The 21,160-nt window shown below is 49.2% G+C and overlaps 1 protein-coding gene across 2 annotated transcripts in view; it reads right to left on the bottom strand.

Moving 5' to 3' along the window:
* The window catches only part of LOC116430094 (LIM domain only protein 3), an 83,124-nt gene that overhangs the window by 4,761 nt on the left and 57,203 nt on the right, over window positions 1-21,160 (bottom strand). For both annotated transcript variants that reach the window (XM_076368745.1, XM_031983773.2), the window contains exon 5: window positions 4,736-4,892. In XM_076368745.1, the coding sequence (XP_076224860.1) occupies window positions 4,736-4,892 (157 nt within the window). The remainder of the gene's footprint in view (window positions 1-4,735; window positions 4,893-21,160) is intronic.

Raw genomic sequence — 21,160 nt, 5'->3', positions numbered from 1 at the left:
CCCGCCGTCGGTACAGTTCGATAAGGATGACGAATACTTGGAAGTTTAATTTAATTCGGGCCGGCTGCGCGCGTTTCACGAACTTTCGAGGGTCTAATCGCCTGGAAGAAGTATAGAAGACGTTGTAATACCTTATTCCCCGTACGAATCTCGTACTGCACATTGATCCTCTTAAATTCCCATGTAGTCTCCGTCTTGGCATTAGCATATTATCTCCCCCCGCGACCTGCGCCGCCCTGTTCTCCGGTTCCTCTCGCCCGCCCCCTCAATTCCGCCCCCTTCAACCCTCTGATTCGCGGAGGACTTTGCAGACACTTGAGAGTTTGTTTTAAAACTCAGATAATCGTTTCGAGCTCCCTCCCTGCTTCTGCTTCTCGCTCTTTCTCCCGTGCGTACGGCGCTCGCTCCGTCTCGGTCCCGCCCCCGTTCCGTGCGCCAACCCCTTTCTCGCGTTCCGCTTTCCTCGACGGGTCCCGGGGGAGAAATTAGATCAAAATAAGACTTCTCGCCAATTTTTAAACACGTTACACTCGTCGCCGAGGGGAGCCGCGGAGGGGAGGGGAGATTGCGTCGTCGGAACGAAAGTTTGCGCGGCGATAAGCGATCCCGGCGATCGATCGACGCCATGAAGCCCGATACATAGTATCGGTCTGCTTAGAATTCCTTCCTCGTCTTCTGCTTTCGATGAACGAAAGTAGATCTAGATCGAACTCGGATTCATACTGTGAATACGTGGATTATTACCAATTAGAGGTATATTTCATTGAATCGAAAGCCGATCAAGACCCGATCGGCAGCGTATATCGGGCTTAAGCCACTCACGCGTCCCCATCGCTGACATTCCTTCGAAAGGCCGCAATTGTGGAAAACCAGAAGCGTGTCGGAAGAATGTAATTGAATTTACCGAGGGTGATCATCGTCGTTTTTCTTCCCTCCTCTCCGTTATCGCCCTCCGGCTACCTGTTTACCTTGGCTCGCTCCGCACGGCCGAGTTATTCGTAAACGCCGCGCGCTGCCGGGCATTATTTACAAGAGCTGGGGACGAGATACTCTCCCGGAGCCACGGCTGCGAAAGATTGGGACAGCTGTCTGTTCACAGGCAATCAGAAAAACTACCGTCCTCCTCGTTCAGCCAAGACAGCATTCCGACATTCCCAGAGCCGCGGCTTAAGGAGAGCGCCGGGGCAGCAGCTGCCTCCGCCGGGACGAGCACCCTCTTCGCGGTTTTTAAGAATCTTAACGCCCTCCTTTCTTCGCCGGCCCTATTCCCCTCTTGATTTCGTCAAGCCGAGATAGCACCGACGACACTTTGCATTTCGTCGCGACGGCGACGTCTAATTCCGACAGGGACTCGGCCTGTATCCTTGCCTCCCTTTAACTCCTGTTGATCGTCGCTCCCGTTTAATCCGTTCCCACGATCTTCTTAGTTTTAAAACTCGCGGGCGGAACCGACGGAGATCTGGATTTCACGAAAGAGTTTTGGAATGTGGTTGAATTGATAACGATTGTTGCTGATGCGTCTCGTAGCAAGGGCTTTGGGTAGTTCTTTTATTATCTTTCAACACTAGATTTACGGAGATTTACGGTACAGTTGATTCTATTGTTCCCAGAGAGACTGGTGCTCGTTTATTTACATCTTGGGATTTAGACGTTTGAAAATAGTCAATTATACATTCGTGTAATTGCTTCAAAATTGACGTAATCTTTTATGAAATAATGTTTGTAGAATTCAATATCAAATGGACGCGTTCCAAGAATCTAGCGTTAGAAGTTGACTAATCGATGATATAATACTTCCATTAATTGTGATGTGGTTGGAGCAGAATCATTAATGTTTTCGTTGCCGTGGAAAATTATAGCGGGCGTAGTAGTTGTCACGGTCTTCGAATCGCCACAGTTTGGAACACGGCGCAGTTTCATGTTCGCCCGTGACAATTAACGAGAGACGATTCGTGATCTGACATTATCTAGCCCGTCAACCTGGCACCGGAGACCAGCTGTCTCGGCGATCGTCTTTTCCATTCAGATGCTAAATGTCAACGCGACATTTACCGAGGAAATAGAACAGCCCCCTGGATGTTGGGTCGGCAGACACCTTTGAGTGTTCCCGCCGCGATCGAAGGTATTCACGCTCCAGCAACGACATGTCAAGAGGGATCCATCAGGCTTAACGTAATAGATGCGCAAACGACATTAGCATGCCACGCCGATTATTGGCATTAGTCTGCCATCCCGTTATTTCGCGCAACGGTCATTTATAACCCTCCGCTGTACGGTCTACCGTTGAATCGATACTCCACCGAACGGTTTTCGATCCGTCGCGCATCAAAGATGGATACCAGCTTGAGGAATACTTTTCACTTTGATGACAGTCGGATTGTACCAATATTCTCTTGAATAACCAGTGCTCCGATTAAGTGTAAACGTTTCTGTTACCATAAATACAATAAAATCACGATACATTATTTTTTATTTGGTGTAAATTCGTTAACATTTGATTAGTAGATTCAAAAATGAAACGAACAAGGTGGACATTGTTCTATACGATCCCGCGCATGAAGGACAGTAAATTAATCAATAGGGGTTTGTTTTCGTAATTTTGTTAGAGCAAACAGGTTTCAAGTAAACGAGCTCGATAATGTAACGCTGAAACCGCTGCTGGAGAATTGTAATCAACTGTTTAGCGATGTTAACGTAACTTTATCGCCTCGCGTTAAATATGTATCACCATTCGGTATTTTCAAGTTGCTTACGTATTGCCCTCAGCGGAAAGTCATCATCGCGTGTAACACTTAGTTCCAAGAAACATTTAAAAGCTACGTGTATTCTCGAAATGCATATTAATTCTACACAATTGTTCCACGCGTAGGTACATTGACAGGATCAATTTCCCAGGTCTCTTTGCAATTCGCCGGGCTCGCTACACCCGGCGAACGTGCAAACTGATATTAATTGAACTAAACACTCACGCACGGCGTGGCGTACCACGCACGACGAGGTGGTTTCGCACGCATAAGGCTCCCGCGCAGAAACATGAACACTTACGTGGTGTAGAAATAGAGTCGCAAGGGTTAGCAACCCCTGAATTACACGCAGTTCGCTGGCAGGACGGTTAAGGGGAGGAAATTTGCATATTATAAGTAGTACACGCTGCCGGGTCTGATATCATCGGACTTGGGAACCTCGTTATTCTGTGCATGCGTACCATTCGAGCGTGTGCCCGGGTAATCTACGGTCTTCGACCAGCCTTAAAACTTTGTCTCGAAACTTCCTTAACGACAGTTTTAAGCAACCGTGCAAGCCTTTCGCCTAATGAACCGGGATTAGGGCCAATCGAAGCGATCGCCGGCGCGAGCTCGGCCGCTGGAGGAACCCCACGAGCCTGCATAACGTTTGCAACTGATCGACAGATTGTTTATCGTGCCGTCGAATTTTAAAGGCCAGAGGCAGGCGCCGTAGGATGGCCGACCGTTAAATATTACTCTTGGCAAATTACGGTACGTGACGTAAGCATGTTAGGGGACGTAAACATCCTTGCAAGACGGAGGCAGGATTAAGTAGATCGGATCCTCCTTGGGTCAGACAGGACCTGGTCCTCCGTGCAGCAGGGGCTTAAGATATTGTTCGGAAGCACGGCTGTTGCCTTAAGATAATCAAGAAACCCAAACGGCTTAGCGTGACGAGTTCATAATTCCAGCTTGTAAAGGGTTCCCTATCGAGGAACCTTCTTATCGACATTAGACAAATATTGTTCCCTTCTTTTTATCGTACCGTGAATACTACGTTGCGAGTTAAACGTTTACTATATGCAAAACTATTTGGTTCAACGGTGTTAGTGAAACGGTTTACTGCTAGAAGTTGGTGCATAGAACGCTGAACCATCGAACTCTCAACTCGAAGAATCCGATGAAAATGTCTTTCCAAGTACGTCCGTCGTATCGTTCGATCCGAAAACATTTTTCGAGGGCGGAAGGGTGGAAGTACTTAGAGGGTGCGCGGATTTTAGCTAAGTAATTCCACTTAAGACGCTGGTGAATCCTTATTCAAAGAGTAAATTCTTTCGCACGTTCCAGCGTCGTTCGAGAGGACGGATCGTTATGGTATGCGATGAGGCTTGCTTAACGGGCGAGCTTAATTAATAAGGACACGCGATATCCTAACTCGTAAGACGCCGGTGGGGTGGTAAAGCATAGCTGAAGCCTCGAGGGAGTCCTTTGTTGTCGAGAGGGTCAGGATGAGCGACCTGCCACTTTAACCCACCTTAAGGGGTTACGTCTTGAGGAGTTTTGAACCTTCCCGAACATCCGATGATCGTAATCTCCGGAAGATTCAAAGCTGCCCGGCCGGTGTGCCTCGGATACTGATACGCTTGCATGGTCAGTGCAGCGACTCGCAGTCAACAGTCATAATATCATAATAATATCTTTGTTCGTCTAACGCTAGAACTGCCGAGCATTTAAACTGGATTTCCAAATTTCTTTCAGAAATTATAAGCGTGCGGTTACTAGGAGTTTCATTGACTTATATTTCAGTTTAAGTATTACTGAATCATCTTTAATAATTTCTCAGAGAATCTATACCTTTTCCATCATTGTAAAAGGAGAAATCAGGATCAGTTTGATACATCCGGTAGCTCTAGTGTTAGGCTTAAGAAAATGATTTCAACTGCTACTTCACTTTATAGATTTATCTTCTTCCGAATGTTGAGAAGCAAGAAATTGAATATACAATTTACCTGGGGTTGAAGATGCGTCACTTGTCTCTTAATTTGCGCCAGGGTCGCCGTTGGTGGCGGATGCACCGCCATGTTCGCGAAAACCAGTCTTTCCTCGTAGTCGTACTCGCACAGGATTTTGTTCTCGTATAAGTAGAATCTGTCGCCGATGCAGAATCTGTGAACAAATTGAAACAGTTCCGTGGATTATTTCATGGAAATTATGTTGATTTTATTACTTTTATTACGCGATTCTTGTGTAACCGGAGGGTGCTTCGAAATATGGTTAACGAAGATCCTAACTGAATCATGGTTTAAACAAATAATCGCGTTTAACGCAACTGTTAGAGCCTTGGTACATTTTTCACAACAATTATGCAGTGATATCGTCGAGATCAACACGGTCGATGAAACTCTCAAGTGGCAAAGATTCGAAGAAACTCCGTCTAAGGGTTGTCGGAGATGGCGGAGTAGTAAAGCGTGCTAATTCCTTTTAAGGCCGCTTTCCGTTCTGCTCCGCCGAGGAAATTGCGAGAAAATAAAAACAAGCAGCGAAACGCTGCCGGTGCTGTAGCTTCCGAAAGTGTCTTCGAGGTCCTTTAAATGTAAATTTCCACTCGATTCGCAGACGCTACATTGTACCTGGATTACCGCCCAGTCTTTTCCTGATTCAACCTTTTCCCTTCCCTTTGCGCTCGACGAGTTCCGGCTCGGAATCGAAATCTTACGCATTTTCGCATGATTCGCCTTTAACACGTTAAGCGCCACGAAAATCTTGACAGTTTTTCATTACACGATTATCACTTTACTTTCCCTATCACTAAATATTTTCAATGGAAATTGGTTATCTTGCATGTTATGATTTTCATGTAATTCGTCGGTCATCAGTGACTAACATGGCGCCGACTGTGTTAAATACATCTGCAATTTATGGATTAAAATATTAATTCTTTGGAATCTTCTGAATCCCTATGCAACATATCAAAAGCAAATCATTCGCAAGATTATACATAATATAAAAATTTCAGTCATCCTCCATAGTACATTAAACCATCATCAGCTACAAATCAGTCCTCGTTCTGATAACGATAATGAACGATCATCAATTAGCTCCTTTAACTACACACGAAAGATTTTTCTACCAATGTTAAACGTTCCCGCGAAGTGCGCGTTGAAATTCAGCGTATGAAATCGATGGGACTTCCTAGGAATCCGTTACGGTATCCGGCCGCTATATACACAGTCAGATTTCGAAATGGTGGCGAAGTACGGACGTGCTTCGCTTGCGATATAAGAGAAATAAGGTTGCCGCTGGGGTTATACGCATCGACCAACTGTCGCCCCGGCGCAGGGTGAGGTGCCGCCTCTAAAATCAAAGATTTCGCATTTTTCGTTTTTATTGCCGGCTTAAAAGTCAATTTTTTCTCTAACCGCGGCGCCGCGCGAACAACTTCGGAGGAGGGGCGCGCTCCGTTCGGGTGTCCGCATAAAGAACGATACGCTGAAAATGCTAAAGAGCTCCGGGAGACGTGGATCGTAAGGGTGGCTGGCTTCCAACGAGCACAATAGATCCAACGGGATCCAGCGGGGGACTCGAAAATCGTTTTGTCAGGATACGCGCCGCCTTGGAATGCTCGTCAGGTGCCGTGAACATCGCTCTCCGAGTGTTATACATACTTCGTATCGACCGTGATATGACGGGCCCGTTCCCGCGATTTGTCTCGCTCGAATAAAACGGTCCGAGCCGGGCTCCTTTATTATTTAATCTCGCGACCGGTCACGTAGCTGCGCGCTCCGTGCGCATCGACATCGGAAACGGACTCGGGCTATAGAAAAATAAAGGACGCCGCGGTGTGCTACGTCCGTTCGATCTACATTTTTGATTATACACGCGACGCAGATCACAAGACTCGAGGAAACCAGACAAATCTTTCGAACTGATTGTTCTTGAAAGTTAGAATGTCACCGGTGAATTGGAATTTCCAATGAAATCGCTTGTGATGATTGACCCGTTGCACTGGGAAGCCTTGTCGCTAGAAATATTTCTATTTTCCAGGTGAAGTATTTATAACGCTTCGTACAATTTGAAGAACTATTTCGTTACAATGTTTCACGTGTTAATAATATTATACAGAATGTATCCTCGAATGTCAGTTTTTAGAATAATAATCAAGAATTACCCGAGCGCGAAGGATTAAGTAACGAATAAACTGCCGAAAATTGTGGAACGTGATGCTCGTTTCAAATCCGACGCGATGCCAGCGACCGCTGTAAGAAGACGACGATCCATCGTTATGCGGACGTCGGGGTAGGTGTAAACACGGAGGGTGTATCTTAGTATCGTAACTCACCGGTGAATAATAAAAGCATTTCCCGGGAGGTGGGGAGGGGATCAGTACATCGAGTACATCTGGGCATTGCGTATTCAACGGATGCGCTGTCCCGTGCTGGGATCCTGTTTGAGTTTTATGTCGGGATTTCTGTCGAGTGGTTTATACCGGCGCTTATGTAAATGCAGACGTGATTTTTTTCAGCACCTAGCCCGGACCACCCGGCCGTACGGATGCGCGGGGCATTCGCAGCATTCGAAACGAGCCGAGCCAGCAGCGTACGCCATTTCTTTAAACGACACCGCGGACTACCACGTTTAACCCTTACAGCGCCGAACAATATCATTGTTAGCAACACTCGCGAAAAGTGCTGACAGCGATATACCGTTACGCGCATCGATGCCTCGCTATCCCGGTCGCAGAAGTACTCTGTCTAACGTCGACAACTATAAGGGTCAATTTTACATTCCTCGGTGTTTGTTCGACGTTGGTTTCTCGAAGATATAGTCGCGAGGAATCCCCTCGCTCGACAAGGAAAAAGCGGGAGCACTTTCCAATACGCAGCCCGTTATTACGGCGGTGGCTCTCGATCGATCCGCGTGCGGGGATGATTTACCGTCATCAAAAATGAATTGAGATAGCATCTGTTCGGTGTTCGTAACTGACATCCCGGACGGTGATCACCCTTCGATTTTCCATTCTTTTAATTCCGCGATTCCGGCAGGCAGAAAGTAGGGAACACGGGGAGGCAGAGGGCCGGCGGAGGGACGGTTGCCGAGGGTGGCGGAGGGAGGAATATAGCGGGAGTACCAGAGAGCGATCGGAACATCTAGCATGGACCGCCATAAAAAGCAATGCTCCACCGTAACGGGGTACGATAAGTGGCATGGCGCGAAGTAAAATCGATCCCGGGGGCAGCCTCGAATCGTGCACCATAAAAAGGGAACATTAGACAGAGAGATCGGCGAGACGCGAGAGAGAACGCGGAGGAGGGCAACGAGATCATAGTATAATGGTGTTGTGATTTCCCGGCTAGATACGCGATATAGATTGCGTCGGTGCACCGCTAAACGCTTGTGACATTAGTGGCGTTAAATGGCACCGAAAGGATCGCGATATCTTTTTGAAGCACGCGTGTGTGCGTGTACACGTATATGCTTCTGAACAAAGGAGCTACGGTTCGACTGGCTTGAATGAATCGAATAGTCTTTCGGTATCAACCATTCGTTTCCTCGATTGTTTCGTACTCCTCTGAAAGACTGGCAAATATTCACTGGACTAACTGTTTCACTGTCCCATTTATACCTACAGCTATTGATTATTTCAACGATAACATCCAAGGAATGCGGAAAAGTTGCAGAAACGGGGAAGCCGGTGGCAATAGGGGAAGGGTTGTGTCGCGAGTCGTTCATCGTTTTCTACGGCGCGACTTTGTACGCCGCTAAGCCGAGAGGAAGCCTCCGAGATTCGTCGGCAAACAGAGCGAATCAGAGAGCGGAGGGTGAGAAACCCCAAACGGCAACACTTTGGCGGTAGTCAAGACCAGAGATGGCGAGGAGATGCAGCGGCGCGGCGGTGAGAAGGTTGTAGGGAATAAATTTTGTACTTGATCGTTGAGTCCTAGCCCGGAGAAAGACGGAGAAAGAGAGGGAAGTGGGAAGAGCGGGGGGAGGAGGTGGTTGGAGAGCGAGAGAAGAGCCACGGAAAGCGTCTATATTCTTGGTAGTTGGTGGCGCTCCGACTCAATTTGCATCAAACTATGGAGAGACAACCGCTCCTATCTCCTCTCTCTGTCTCGCCACCTCGCTGAGCCACCGTTCTAGCACCTGATGGAGCTGTACCCTCACTCCCTTCGACGTTCTACAGTCGAGACTAACGCGTTTAGCAGAGACTCGAACCCCTAATCAGATCTTCCGACGGCACCGGGGTTTCTAAGGTGCTCCTAAGTGTGAAGTTAATGGAGTCAAGGCGCTGCTACTCCGCGCCAAGACGTTTGCTAGGCATGCCGCTAGGCAGCTTGGCGGAAAACAGTTTTTTTCGGGGACTAAGTGACAAATATTATCCGTCTACCGTATTGCGAGCATCGATCGATGTGCAGTTTCCTCTTCGATAGTTTGTTTCGTCGTGAATCTGTTTACCTGGATATTATGAAGTAAGATATTGTATACTCATCATCTGGGAGACAGGTTCTAATGATTAGGCTAAGATTGAAGGGTTTCTCGTGGTTTCCGAATGTCCACAGTTTCTGCGAGGTAACTTTGAGAGTTAGCGGTTCCCGAGATTCCTCAAAGTTTGGGGGATGCCTGCATTTTCTGGTGGATTTTCGCAAAGAAATCTAGCGAGCTTCAGCGACCTCGTTGTTCCAGTTCAGTAGAATCTTCTGGCACTCTTTGTATCTTACGAATCGAGTATTCATAAATTTCAGTTAAACTATCCTAAGTTTTCGCCTCAGTAAGGACAATCATCCGTTAATTCCAGTTACAGTTCAGTGAAGTTCTATTCAAGTTCATTTCTGCGGGTCACCCGTTATATCGTCTGGCCGCTGAAGTTATCTGACGTCAAAACGCCTCATATCAGGCTGCTTTATTTCGATAATGGCTGCTTACCTAGCGCGTTCTCCTGTTAATTAATTCAGACTGTCGGGGTATCAGGGAACTGTGACGCGCTAATTCGATCAGAAGTGAATTCGCTCGCTTCGGTAGCGAGGGCTCGTCGCCGTCGCTTTTGGGGGAAGTGCGCTGCCTTTGCTTCCAAGACAGATTTACTCCCGCAGACAGTTGACGTCGCTATCTAAATGTCGCTCCAGAGGCGCGACGGAATGCCACTCGATAGTACACAAGCGCGAGCGTCTCGGATCGCGACTCATTGTCCGTCCGTGCCGCGCGCCGGTGACATGAAATGTTCACGGACTCTACGTCATGTCACGTGTCCCATCGACGTCGCGCCGCGATCGTAAATCGACGATGCACGCATAATTATTTCGTAAAAACTCCTCAATTCGCAATCCACTCCTAAATTCAATGGAACCTCTACAATCATAATTATCGTTGAAATATGTTCGATACCATACTCATAAATACCAATATGTACTAATTACACAGGATTATACGTGATAGCGAACGCGTATCGAAATAACGCATCAACGAAAGTTTATTACCGCTTCTTTCTTGCAACAATAGAAGTCCCGCATCATCGAGAACGGAAATTTTCGTACATCTTTCGTTCGCCGTTCATCCGATCGGTTATTCATCCGTGAACGTCACGGGGGTGGCATTCGTCTTTCGATGAATTTCTATGCGGCGTGAAATTACGCGACGCCGACCCTAAGCCATATTAATAACCCAGATTACGAAGGAAATTAAGACAGCGATGGGTCGTTGATACCTTTAGGAACGCGGCTTTTGTTACTCGGGCGGAAGGGGTTGAAGCGGAGCGGCGGTTACGGGGCTGCGATATTTCTGCGTGACAAGTTCGGCCGCGGCGTCGTCATCCTCGTGGCGTCCTTTAATGGCGGACCTTATCGCGAACAATCGGGACGCATTACTCTTCGTATTCCGCGGCGGGGAACGATCGTCATTTTTCCCTCCTCCGAACTTCCCCGCCCGTATTTACCGTTCTCGCGTTCCTTCTCACCGATATTGTTCGGCGTTATGCTAATACGGCCGTGCATTAATATGTAACGAGCCCCGACGAGGGGCCGCGAAGAGGAGAAACGAAGAAGGGAAACGCGTATACGAAAAGAAAGGAAAAACGAATATACACGTTATCGTAAATATGCAGACGAAGAGCGTTGTCCGCGGTGTTCAAGTTCAATCGGGCTGTTCGTATCGCGAATCGATCGTGGGGTTGGACGCCCTCGTGGGCCGGAGAGAAAAAAGTTCCGAGGCAAAGCGCAATCACATCAAAGATTATTTCCGCCAATAAAATGGAAGTCGAATTTCGTCTGATGGAGGGGCGGGGGTGTGTACGAATCGTTCCCGGTCGCGGAACAAGTCGGGGGCAAGAACCGTACTAAGAAAACGAGTGACTGGGGGAGGAAGAGGCGCGGCAGGGAGCGGGGAGAGGGGCGAAGCGAAAGATAGAACGAACCGGGAGGAGGTACGATGGCGGTAGCGAGAGGTTAACCGACAAGCTTGGCAATAAATCCTGCCGTTCGCCCGGAGCGGGTACTTATCAGTTCCCCGAGATCACCCGCGACATTGGTGACTGCGAGAGAAGCCTGCCGGGTACTCATCTTGCGGAATCGACGGCCGAGTTCCTAGTCGAGATTCCGTCGATCAATGGAATCGTGGAGCTGCGGCTGGCATTCGTTCACAACTTGACGGCTAAGCTAAAGAACGCGGGTCTAATTAGTCAGTCTTTATCTGATCTTCGATTCTATTTCACTACTCGTCGATAGTTACAGGTAATCAATCGAAAATAGACACAAAACGTATAGCCGGAGACTTCTCTCGCTCTTGTGCTGTCCGTTAGCTATTAAGTCGTGGACGTTGAGTAGGTGTGCACTGTATTCCGCAGCTACGACGAGAGCTCTCGTTCCCGATTCTCGCGCGGAGGTAAATAAAAGGAATTACGTGGGCAGCTAGCAACACGAGTGCGAACACGCGCGAGTTTCCACGAGCGGCCAGCGGCGGCAGCCCGAAAGGCACGGTGGAAGGAAATCGCGGTCCCGCTTCGACGCTCGATTATCTCAGTTTCACGGAAGCACATTGGCTGGATACGCCGGTATAACCGTACGGATGGTCGGCACGATCGATGCCCATTTCGAAAGGCTAAGCTCCCACTCTGCATAATTGCCAGTTAACGGCAACGAACTATAACGCGCTCGCATGAACGCATACGCGCGCGCACGGGGCCGCGCGGATCCCGCGCGCTCGCTCGTGTGTGTATACCTATGGAACGCCAGCGCGCGAGATCGATCCCCTCCCCCCCTTTTTTTCGCGTGCGTATTTTTTTTTCAACGCCGAGCGAACCGAAACGAACGCAATGGTCCTCGAATCCCGTTCGAAAATTGACAAAACAGTTTTCGGGCGAGGCCAGGCGAGAACTTAATTGGTGTGTATAACGAGGAAATCTGCCAATTATGCTGCCGGCCGATAGTCGATCGATCCGCTCGTAAGCACGTACTCGTGCTCATCGACGAGTACCGTCGAGAAGTACGCTGCCGTACTCCATAATTTTAGATACACTCCGGCTAATTTGAATGGGGCCGGCGCGGCGCGGCGCGGAGCGGCGCGCAGAGCCGGGCGCATTCGAGTGGCTGTGCCGGAAGTGGAGGACCGTGGTCCGCTAAGTCGCTCCGGTTTACGAACTGTCATCCCGTGAAGGGGATCCGAGTCGAGCGGCTGCGCCCTCCTATGCAGATACATAGTTTTCCATCATTAACCGCACGGCAGCGGGATAATCGGCCGAGAACCGAATTTCCATCGGTGAGATCTTCACCGCGCCGTTATCGGATGTCGAAGTTATCGAGCCCGTGTAACCGTAACTGTAACCAGCGGGCATTGTCGAGGTTACGTTCGGCTCGGCATCAATCTGTGCTTAAGCCCCGGGCTAAATCGGCCTGGTTATTGAGATCAGTCTGTCTGAGGATGCTCCGGAGGATTGACAACTGCGGTGGTCAGCGAACGAACTCGGAGAGAAAGTTTGTCCCAAAGATTAGTCTTTCCTTGATCTACCAAGAGAATGTCACTTTTTTCCGTTAACATTCGTGTAATAATGATATCATATTACACAGACATCGCATCATCGATGTGTTTCAATACCTAGATCATTGATCGGTACCACTGATCTAACACGATGTCGATCGTTATTACTGTCGGCATCCTTAGGTTTCCGCGCGACGTTCAGCGGAACGGCGTGATTGATCGAAAAATTCGCGTCCCGTAACGAACGCGGGACGGCACGGATGAATTGAACGTGTGGAACTAAGCGTGCGTTACGTTTAAAAACCGGTGATTCAATTTTACGCACGAAAGAGAGTGGGCTGCCTCCTCCACCGCCCCCCTCCCCTATCACCAATGCACAGCCGGCTGCTGTGGATGACAGGGATATCGGCGATGGTGTTGACGTTCCAGTAATTTGGTTGGAAAACATCCAAATCGGTCGCGTAATTCTACCGGAAACTGCAGATTGTCCCGATGTTAATTCTGTCGTTAAAATCAATTTTAGAGCCGGCGCGACGCGGCGCAGTTCGAGTCATTTATTCGAGTCGGCTCGCCGTAATGGAAATGATGATGGAAAACCGCGCGCGTTGCGACTACTTCGCCCCGGCCTGTTTTATTTAGGGACGGCGGCTCTTTGTCGCGGGCTCCGTTCTACTCGCGGGAGGAATCGAGCGTATTACGGAACGGATTTAATAAATTGCACCCCACGGGCGGAATAATACGGACCCTCCGCGCGGAAGGGTTATCAATGTAAACCCTAAAATTAAGCTCACAATTAAAGAGATCCGCAGAGCCGATTTAACCGTTGGCGTAACTCGTCAGACGCCCGTGCCGGTAAGCTTAATCGATTTTCTCTGAAGCCGAGCGACGAATTAAAGCGACGCGGGACCGGCAACCGGTGCCGATCAGTTTTTCCCCGATACACGGGTGGTTCCGAGGTGTCCCGGCCGCGACACGAGGAACTTCGAAGCCCGGCTACTTCGAAGGCTTAATCAACAAATTGGTCCCCCAAGAGTTCCCCGGCGCGGGACCATGAACACGGATAATTCAAACTTGCGCGAACCACGGTTTAATTACCAAATCTTGTACCAAGTTGGCTCCGTTGGATCCCACTGCGAACTTCTTGGCTTGGCTAATGTACGGGGGACCATGCTTTATCATCGCGCACGGCGCACCACGCGCGGGCGTAAAATTCGTGGAAACGGCGGGATAATAATTTCAATGTTAATCCAGTTCCCTGGACTTTCCCTTTGCACATTTCTTCTTCTCGAAGAGCGGGGATAAGTGTTTCATCCAGGAAACTTGCAGGTCTAACTGGCAGCGTTATCTCGCGTAGGGCAGCTTGTTTGACTTCTAACCGGTTGCCTCCTTCTGACCGGTAACAGTTGATAACCGAGTATCCCGAATATCCTAGAGGGGAGAAATAGAGTGAGAGGCGGAGTTCCGTTGGCGAGCTTAGCTAGCCTAATCCTTTCCGTGGCTCGGCTTTGCATTAAGCAAAGTTCATCAACTTGCTATAGGAGCCGGAGGAGTTTCGAAGACTGTCTGCGGTCGAATATTAACATGGAATTATCGTGCGGACGGTCGGGAGCGGTATCGATTATCGGCGCGAGAGTTTCTGCCGCGATCATCAATAGCGTCGGACGGATTGTTTTTCCGTCGAACGTCCATTTCGTTCCTTTATCGAGCCGGTCGCCCGTCGAACGCTGAAAACGAAAGGGCGAAGGGGGTTAATTCTTAGAAACGTAGCAACGGCCATATTTCTCAATAAACAATAAATCAGCTAGGACGCCGAGTAAGGTATAACGCCCTCTCTTATAGATCGCCCCCTCTTTTTTCCTCGTTCCGTGACACATGTCTTTACTCGCTTTTGCCCTCGCTCTTTCATTCCCGCCGACTCTCCTTCTCCGATCCTCTGTCCGCCTCTCTTTCCGTTGCCTTCCGAGTCTCCAAGCCCCATTAATCTATGGTTATCTACGGCTTGCGCCGGATAAGTGCGTCGGAATGAGCCATTTCACCCTTGGGAGTTCGAATCCATCCTGTACCCTCGAAGAGAAGCCCATCCATAGACTGGCCCTTGGGCATCCTCTTTTACCCTCGTGATGAGGTGTGCAAAACTTCGCCTTTAACGAGATCATAATGACAATACGAACCGTGCGGAACTAACTCTGGAAATGCTGCCGGAGTGTACTATAATATTTCGATGTTATCGCCTCGGAGTAAGCACATTTATTTATTCCCTTCCTTTGGAAATTCGACGGACTGAAACAACCACGTAGGAAGCTGTTTTCAATGCGAACGTCTCTAGTGATCTTAAACATCGAACAGCGATATCAGGACATTCATATTTTTCTAATCTGCACAATTATCCCCATTATCGCAGACACCGCCGGCTACCCTCGATCGATATAAATTTAGGGGATGTAAGGGGATCAAATAGTATAACGTCAGCAGGTTGCCTTCGTTGAGTCTTTAAAGTCTCCTCTAACATCCGCGCCCGGCTCCTCTCGCGGTGAATAATGTTCGCAGGTTATCTTTTCACCTTCGGGTCTCATAAGTAAAGCGGAAAGCCTCTCCCCTCCCGGTAGTCCGTACCTAACGAACTAAAGAACAACTTTACTTTGCATGCGTTCAGGCAACCCCTGGCGTCCCCCGCTCATCGCCGGGGCGCGCGGCTCCGCCGGGCTCGCCCTTATCGCCGTGGAAAGTTAAGTGGAAGAAAATGCGTCCTCTAAAAATGGGGTGGATGCCGGGTAAAGTTGAAATTGATGCACTGGACGGGACCCAGAACCCACGGGGTTTACGTCGGCCGGGGCGTGTTGTCGTTCCGCGCGGAACTTTCGACGAAGTTTCCTCGATGGACACCGATCCGTTATCCCGCTCGCAGCGGCGAGTCCGTTAAAAAGAACCGGGGAAGAGCGCGGAGCCGCCGCGGATCCGATATCGATGCGTCAATCCGCGTTAGAAGTAATCTGCGGGGACGTCAATTATCTGCCGCGTCTATTATCGTGTCGGGAATAGTTAACAATGTTTAATAGACACCGGGGGGTCGCGGGCATAAATGATATCGACATTCCGCGAACCGTCGTATTCCTTTACGACTGTCACAAACGAGCCGAATCACGGACGGGCTGTCGGGAACGGCGCGAGTTATACGCCTCGGTCGGGTTACAGGCGCGCGGCGCGTTATTGCGACCGTACAACAACCGAACAGTCTAGGTTTCCGAAGTGACGTTGGACGTGACAAGTGATATTATACCGAATCGTCTAACTCCGTTGCAGCCCACTAGATACGAGGTGTCTGCCGCAGACGCTGTGTAACTCAGAAACCGATGTGTCACAGAGGAATGGGCTTCGGATTGCGCCTTAGTTTCATTGCGATCCGCCCCAGCCAGATTATGCCACGCTGTTTCACCCCGAGCGTTCTCTACCCCTTGATAACGGCTGCGCGACCGGCATCCTTGCCGGCTGGAGGACCGCGTTATCTTTTCACCCGTCGTTGTCCCGGGGGAGAGCCGAAAGGATCGCAATCTTGTCATTGCCAATTAACACCGTTTTCACCTTGGCAATTTTTCTATTCTACAGTCGCGATTCGTTGGTTTCTCTTGTACTTTCCGATACAGTTGTAGTCTGCGTTCTTGCAGGTAGAATAAATCCGAAAGAGAAACATCGTCCGTCGCATAAATATCACTCGGAACGAGTGAAACGAACACTGTAGATTCTTCGAAATAAACTGAACACAATAGTAAGAATCCTTTAGCAACTCAGCCACCCCAGTTCATCCGCAGTTTGCTTTCCACAGGCGGACGCCGATGTACGAACGGCTAATCTACCGAACAGAAACCATTCCGAAAGCAATAATTCGTTGAATCGGGAGGTCTCGATACCATTAACGGTCGAATTTATTTTTCCACGTACCCATAATGTCGGTGCATTGTTTCGCTGCGGCGTGTGATCGTGACGAAGCACTCGGAGCGCAGATTATAAATCGTCGCGGCCCAGCGTGGGGTGGAACGGGAACGCGGCTGGTCGGCGGGTAGGCGGGCGGCGGGAGCCAGTGGGGCATCGTTCGATAAATTGGGATTTTATTATCGTTAATAACCATCCGAAATTATTGTCTAGTGATATTTACGCCGAGGCTAACCTCCAGCGCCGCACGTTCGACCGCGGCGCGTGCATGGACGCTCTTTTGCTCGCACACATCGACAGAACAGAGGGGGTTGGTCCGCGCGCGCGCGAGCGCTTTTCGTGATCGTATTTTCGCCATTATTTACGCGTCGCGTGCATACGGTTTTCGCTTCTACGCGGGCTTACGAATGTTTATCGGCAAAAATTAACGGTCAATTTGTACTGGGCGCATTGTCGCCGGTAATTATTATTTTATCGACGGTCACGCGCGAGCGCGGCCGATCTCTCGCGCTCTCATTATTTATCGGCTCCCTCGCATTCGATTCCACCGCCGACACCATTCCCCGGCTCCCGCCGCCTGGATTCCCGTTGTTCCCCGAAGAATTTGCTTAGCGAGCGTGCATAAATTCGCGACGATGCTATCGGCCGCTGACCATTAAAGCGTCCGCCACGTACTTCCGCGAAATAACGTCCAATTAATGCCTCCTTCCCACGGCGGCCGCCACGATTCTCGCACCTATCACCCGTCTCGGATAAAAATAGTTTCGCTGGGTGTTCCGTTTAGAATTATAACCGGTTACTTGTAATAGGACATCTGTATCGAATGTGAGACGGAGACAGATGAAAACTGATCAATTAGACCCGCATTGCTAGCATTCTTGTTTGACAAAGGAAGTTATCGAAATTTAGAAAATTATCAAATATTATGTCTAAATACAGCGAGTCAATTTTTCTTGCACCGAATTTCACTATGAAGGATGAAATCACGCCTTGAAAAAATGGAAATATATTTTTCCCGTGAATTATCTTAAGAACAGTAAGAGATAACGAAAGAAAGTTCAAATATTATTCTTTCACGCGTACAAAACTACAACTAACAATTGAAAGAACAATGAACGTCTTTAAACTTTAATTTATTGAAGTTCCGAGTTCGAAGTGTTCCCGTGTGAGATAATAGCTTCCGTTTCACGCGACCCGCAATACACATTGCATCCGCCGATCGTTCAACGCCAACGCGATTCGTCGTCCTATCGCATTCCTAGTCACGGAACAAGTTTCCCCCCCGTTACATTACATTTTCTCGCGTTACACGTAACGGGGATGTTTTCGCCGGCGGCCGGGCGTGGACGCCGCGACGGCCGTCAACGCGTCGTTTTTCGTAATTGGCTCGACTCATGCCGAGTCATGCGCGCCGGGGAAAAAATTACGTGTATCGCGGCGCACCGTTGCTTGTTTACGCGGTAATGCCGCGACGCCGGAACGAACGGTGTTTGTGAAACGTCGTCCCCCGCCGTCCCTCGGCGTGCCCCCGAAACCGGCGACCGCGTGTCCCGAGGAACTCTCTCCTCGCCGAACCGAGCGCCGGTGGTCTCGCGGGTCACGCAGCTCGCGGATCGACTCGATTATATTTCGATTACGGTTATAGTAAATCTAACCGAGGGCCAGATAGCCCAGCGGGAAATCGCATTAATTTCTATAACGATGTTCGCCGCGGTGCGGCAATTTCGGTATCGTTTTATCGGCGGCCGCGCAAACGGCAATAGGTGTGCGGCGTCCGTGTCGGGGATGATACCGGCGTGTACGTGCCGGCCGGCCGGCCGGGCCGGCGAGCACACCGCGCGCCGCGTATCTGCTGTCCGCTTCAGCTAATTTCGTGTTTGCTCGATTAATTTCCCGCGTTTAACGGAATTTGATGTTTCGTTAATTATTCTGTCGTGCGCGCTTCATACGGCGCGCGCGGGGCATCCGACACGCACGTACCGGCTCGTTTACTACTTTCCCGCTCGCGGCCGCGTATCGCCTCTAGAGAACGCCGGGAGCTGCTAATATCGACGATACCCGATCCATTTGCGCGCTCGTTCGTTTCACCGCGACCCGAACGTTTCCCTTTGAGTTGTGGAATAATCTCCGGCCAGTATCCTAATGAACGCGCGCGAGGAACACGCATTTTTGCGGTCGAAGTAATACTTCGTTTAGATTGCAATCTGCGGTTCACTCGCTCGTTTAACCTTTTCGTGATTCCGGCCGTGTTCTAACTGTTCTCCCCGAGCGATATGTATTTCCCGATGCGTTTCGATTGGCGTGTTGGTCGTTGATCGTTAGGATGATTAGCTGATGTAGGTTCGGCGAAGGCTGATGGTAACGAGTTCTGTGTTCGATTTCGAGCGAATGTGTCTTGATCTTGCGATAGTTTCAGAAGTATTTCGATGTTTGGTAAGAACTTGATCCAGTTTGAATCGTTTGGAGTTCAGTACCGATACGCGGACATTTATGACTGACAACGTCGGGGAACATGAACTCTCCGGTTAAATTATCGATGTTTAAGATTCGACAGGTACAATCGCGAACAACCGTGCGCAATCAACGCAATTTGCATTTAGAGCGGACGGTTCGGAAAATATCTCGAGAATCTCCGCTTTAATTCGTTCACCGCGTCGCGAGGCAGGGCAGTCACGGCACGGTGTCTCTTTCGCCGCGGAAAATCGCGGAGGAATCGGCCACGCGGCGATGCACGCGATGAAATATTAAAACGGGCAGAAAACGCGAGACGTCGTTAAGGCGGTATAAGCTGACATTACGCCCGGTGAACTAATCGCAACTTGTCAGAGTGATATAGGGCATGTGTACGCCGTAGACGGGAAGAGTTTAATGCCCCGTTTAAGCCATGCGAGGCTTAGCTACGTCCATTTTCTAACAAGGCCCCTAAACCGGAGATTAAGCCATCACTTTGCATGGGAGCACTTCAAAAATCCGAGGCTTACGCTAACGCGAACGTCGCCGGCGGTCGGTGAATTAATTATGACATTGGAAGCAATACCGCCGCCTGCTCGCCGATAACGAATCCTTTTTCCTCGTCGCCTCCTTCCTCGTTCTTATCGCCCACTTCAAGAAGCGATTAAACTTCATTATACACGGAAAATCGTTAAGGAAAGTCTTTTAATTAGCCATTATTACCAAATAAAAGAACTCTTCCGTCTTAATCGGTTAATCTCGAGTAACGTACAGGCAAAAAAGGTAGCTCAGTCTTCGATGAAACAGATCGAACTTTATAATCTCGATCTTTCTGAAACTCGATATAGTTTCAGTAAAAGGATTAGAAATGTTATGAAGATAATCAATTACTAATCAACCAGTTTCGAATGTTCAAGTCTTTGCGACAAGATGTTTCTACCAGTGCGAACAATTAGTCAGAGATCCAGTTATTCGCAAGAACCGTAACGCGTCCCCCGCATTCGCGTTCCTCGTCTTCAATCGACGGATGTAATCCGTCGCATTGTTCCCGCGCTCACGCGCCGAGACGTCCGTTTTTCCATTGAAATCGACGTTGACCCAAACAGGGACGAAGAATCCGGGCAACAACAGACGCGGCCGAAGCGTGCAACGCTGCGTAGCCCATTATACGTGCACATGGTTGCCTCCCGTTTGCTCGACGGTCGGCGCTGAAGGGCCGGGGCGGCGCGGGGGGAGGGTTTGTAATGGGCGACGGTGTGGGCGCGGGTACACGGCGCCGTTGTGTGTATGCATTTACGTGCTACGTTGCCAATGATTTATGTATACCGCTAATTACCAGCATGCACTGCACTGTTTTATCCGGCGATCATAGTTTTATTAGGCCAACCTGTGCATTGCGGTATTGTCAGCGCCAAAAGCACCCTCGCCGAACAATTCGTGCCGGCTGCGTGAAATGTGCCACGTTCACGGGCCCGGCGCGATCGATTAACGTATCCGCGCAAAGATTCCCTGGATATCGGCAATTTAATCGCGACCAGGACCACTGTGGAAGAATCGTCCGGAGATTAGCTTGTGTCGCGGTCATCGAGTAATCGCAAGGATCACTTTTCTGTGAATTGGTTCAATATATAGCCGAGCAGAAAGTTGCTTGAGTATGTTAAGTTTGTGTCAGGATCATCGAGTAATCATAAGAATTAGTTTCTTATGGATTGGTTGAATGTATCCGTGCGAAAAGATAAAAATTTTAAGCTTGCAATAGGATCATGGGACAGATGATTGTCAAGACTTGTTTTCCTCTAATCTATCGAGTAGCATCGCTGAAATTTCTTTGATTCTCGTTTTTATTCCCGCAGATGCCAGTCGATTCGACGGTATCACATTATTCTTTGCTTCCCGCTCGATAGACGGAAAAATTGATTTCTAACTTTAATTTCGTACACCATCGCGGTCCTACGGACCGCGGGGTCGGGTTCGCTCTTTCCTTCGTTCCGCCCGGGTCGCCGTTACATTTTATTTGGTATTTTCGGTTCAGCTACGCACCCTTTGCCTCCCGAACCTGTTGCCATTTGACCGCAATGTTCAATTTGTAT

This window comes from Nomia melanderi, chromosome 6 (assembly GCF_051020985.1).
Source record: "Nomia melanderi isolate GNS246 chromosome 6, iyNomMela1, whole genome shotgun sequence".
Taxonomy (NCBI): Eukaryota; Metazoa; Arthropoda; class Insecta; order Hymenoptera; family Halictidae; genus Nomia; species Nomia melanderi.
Note: the sequence above shows the minus strand (reverse complement) of the source record. Positions and strands in the feature narration are given on the sequence as shown.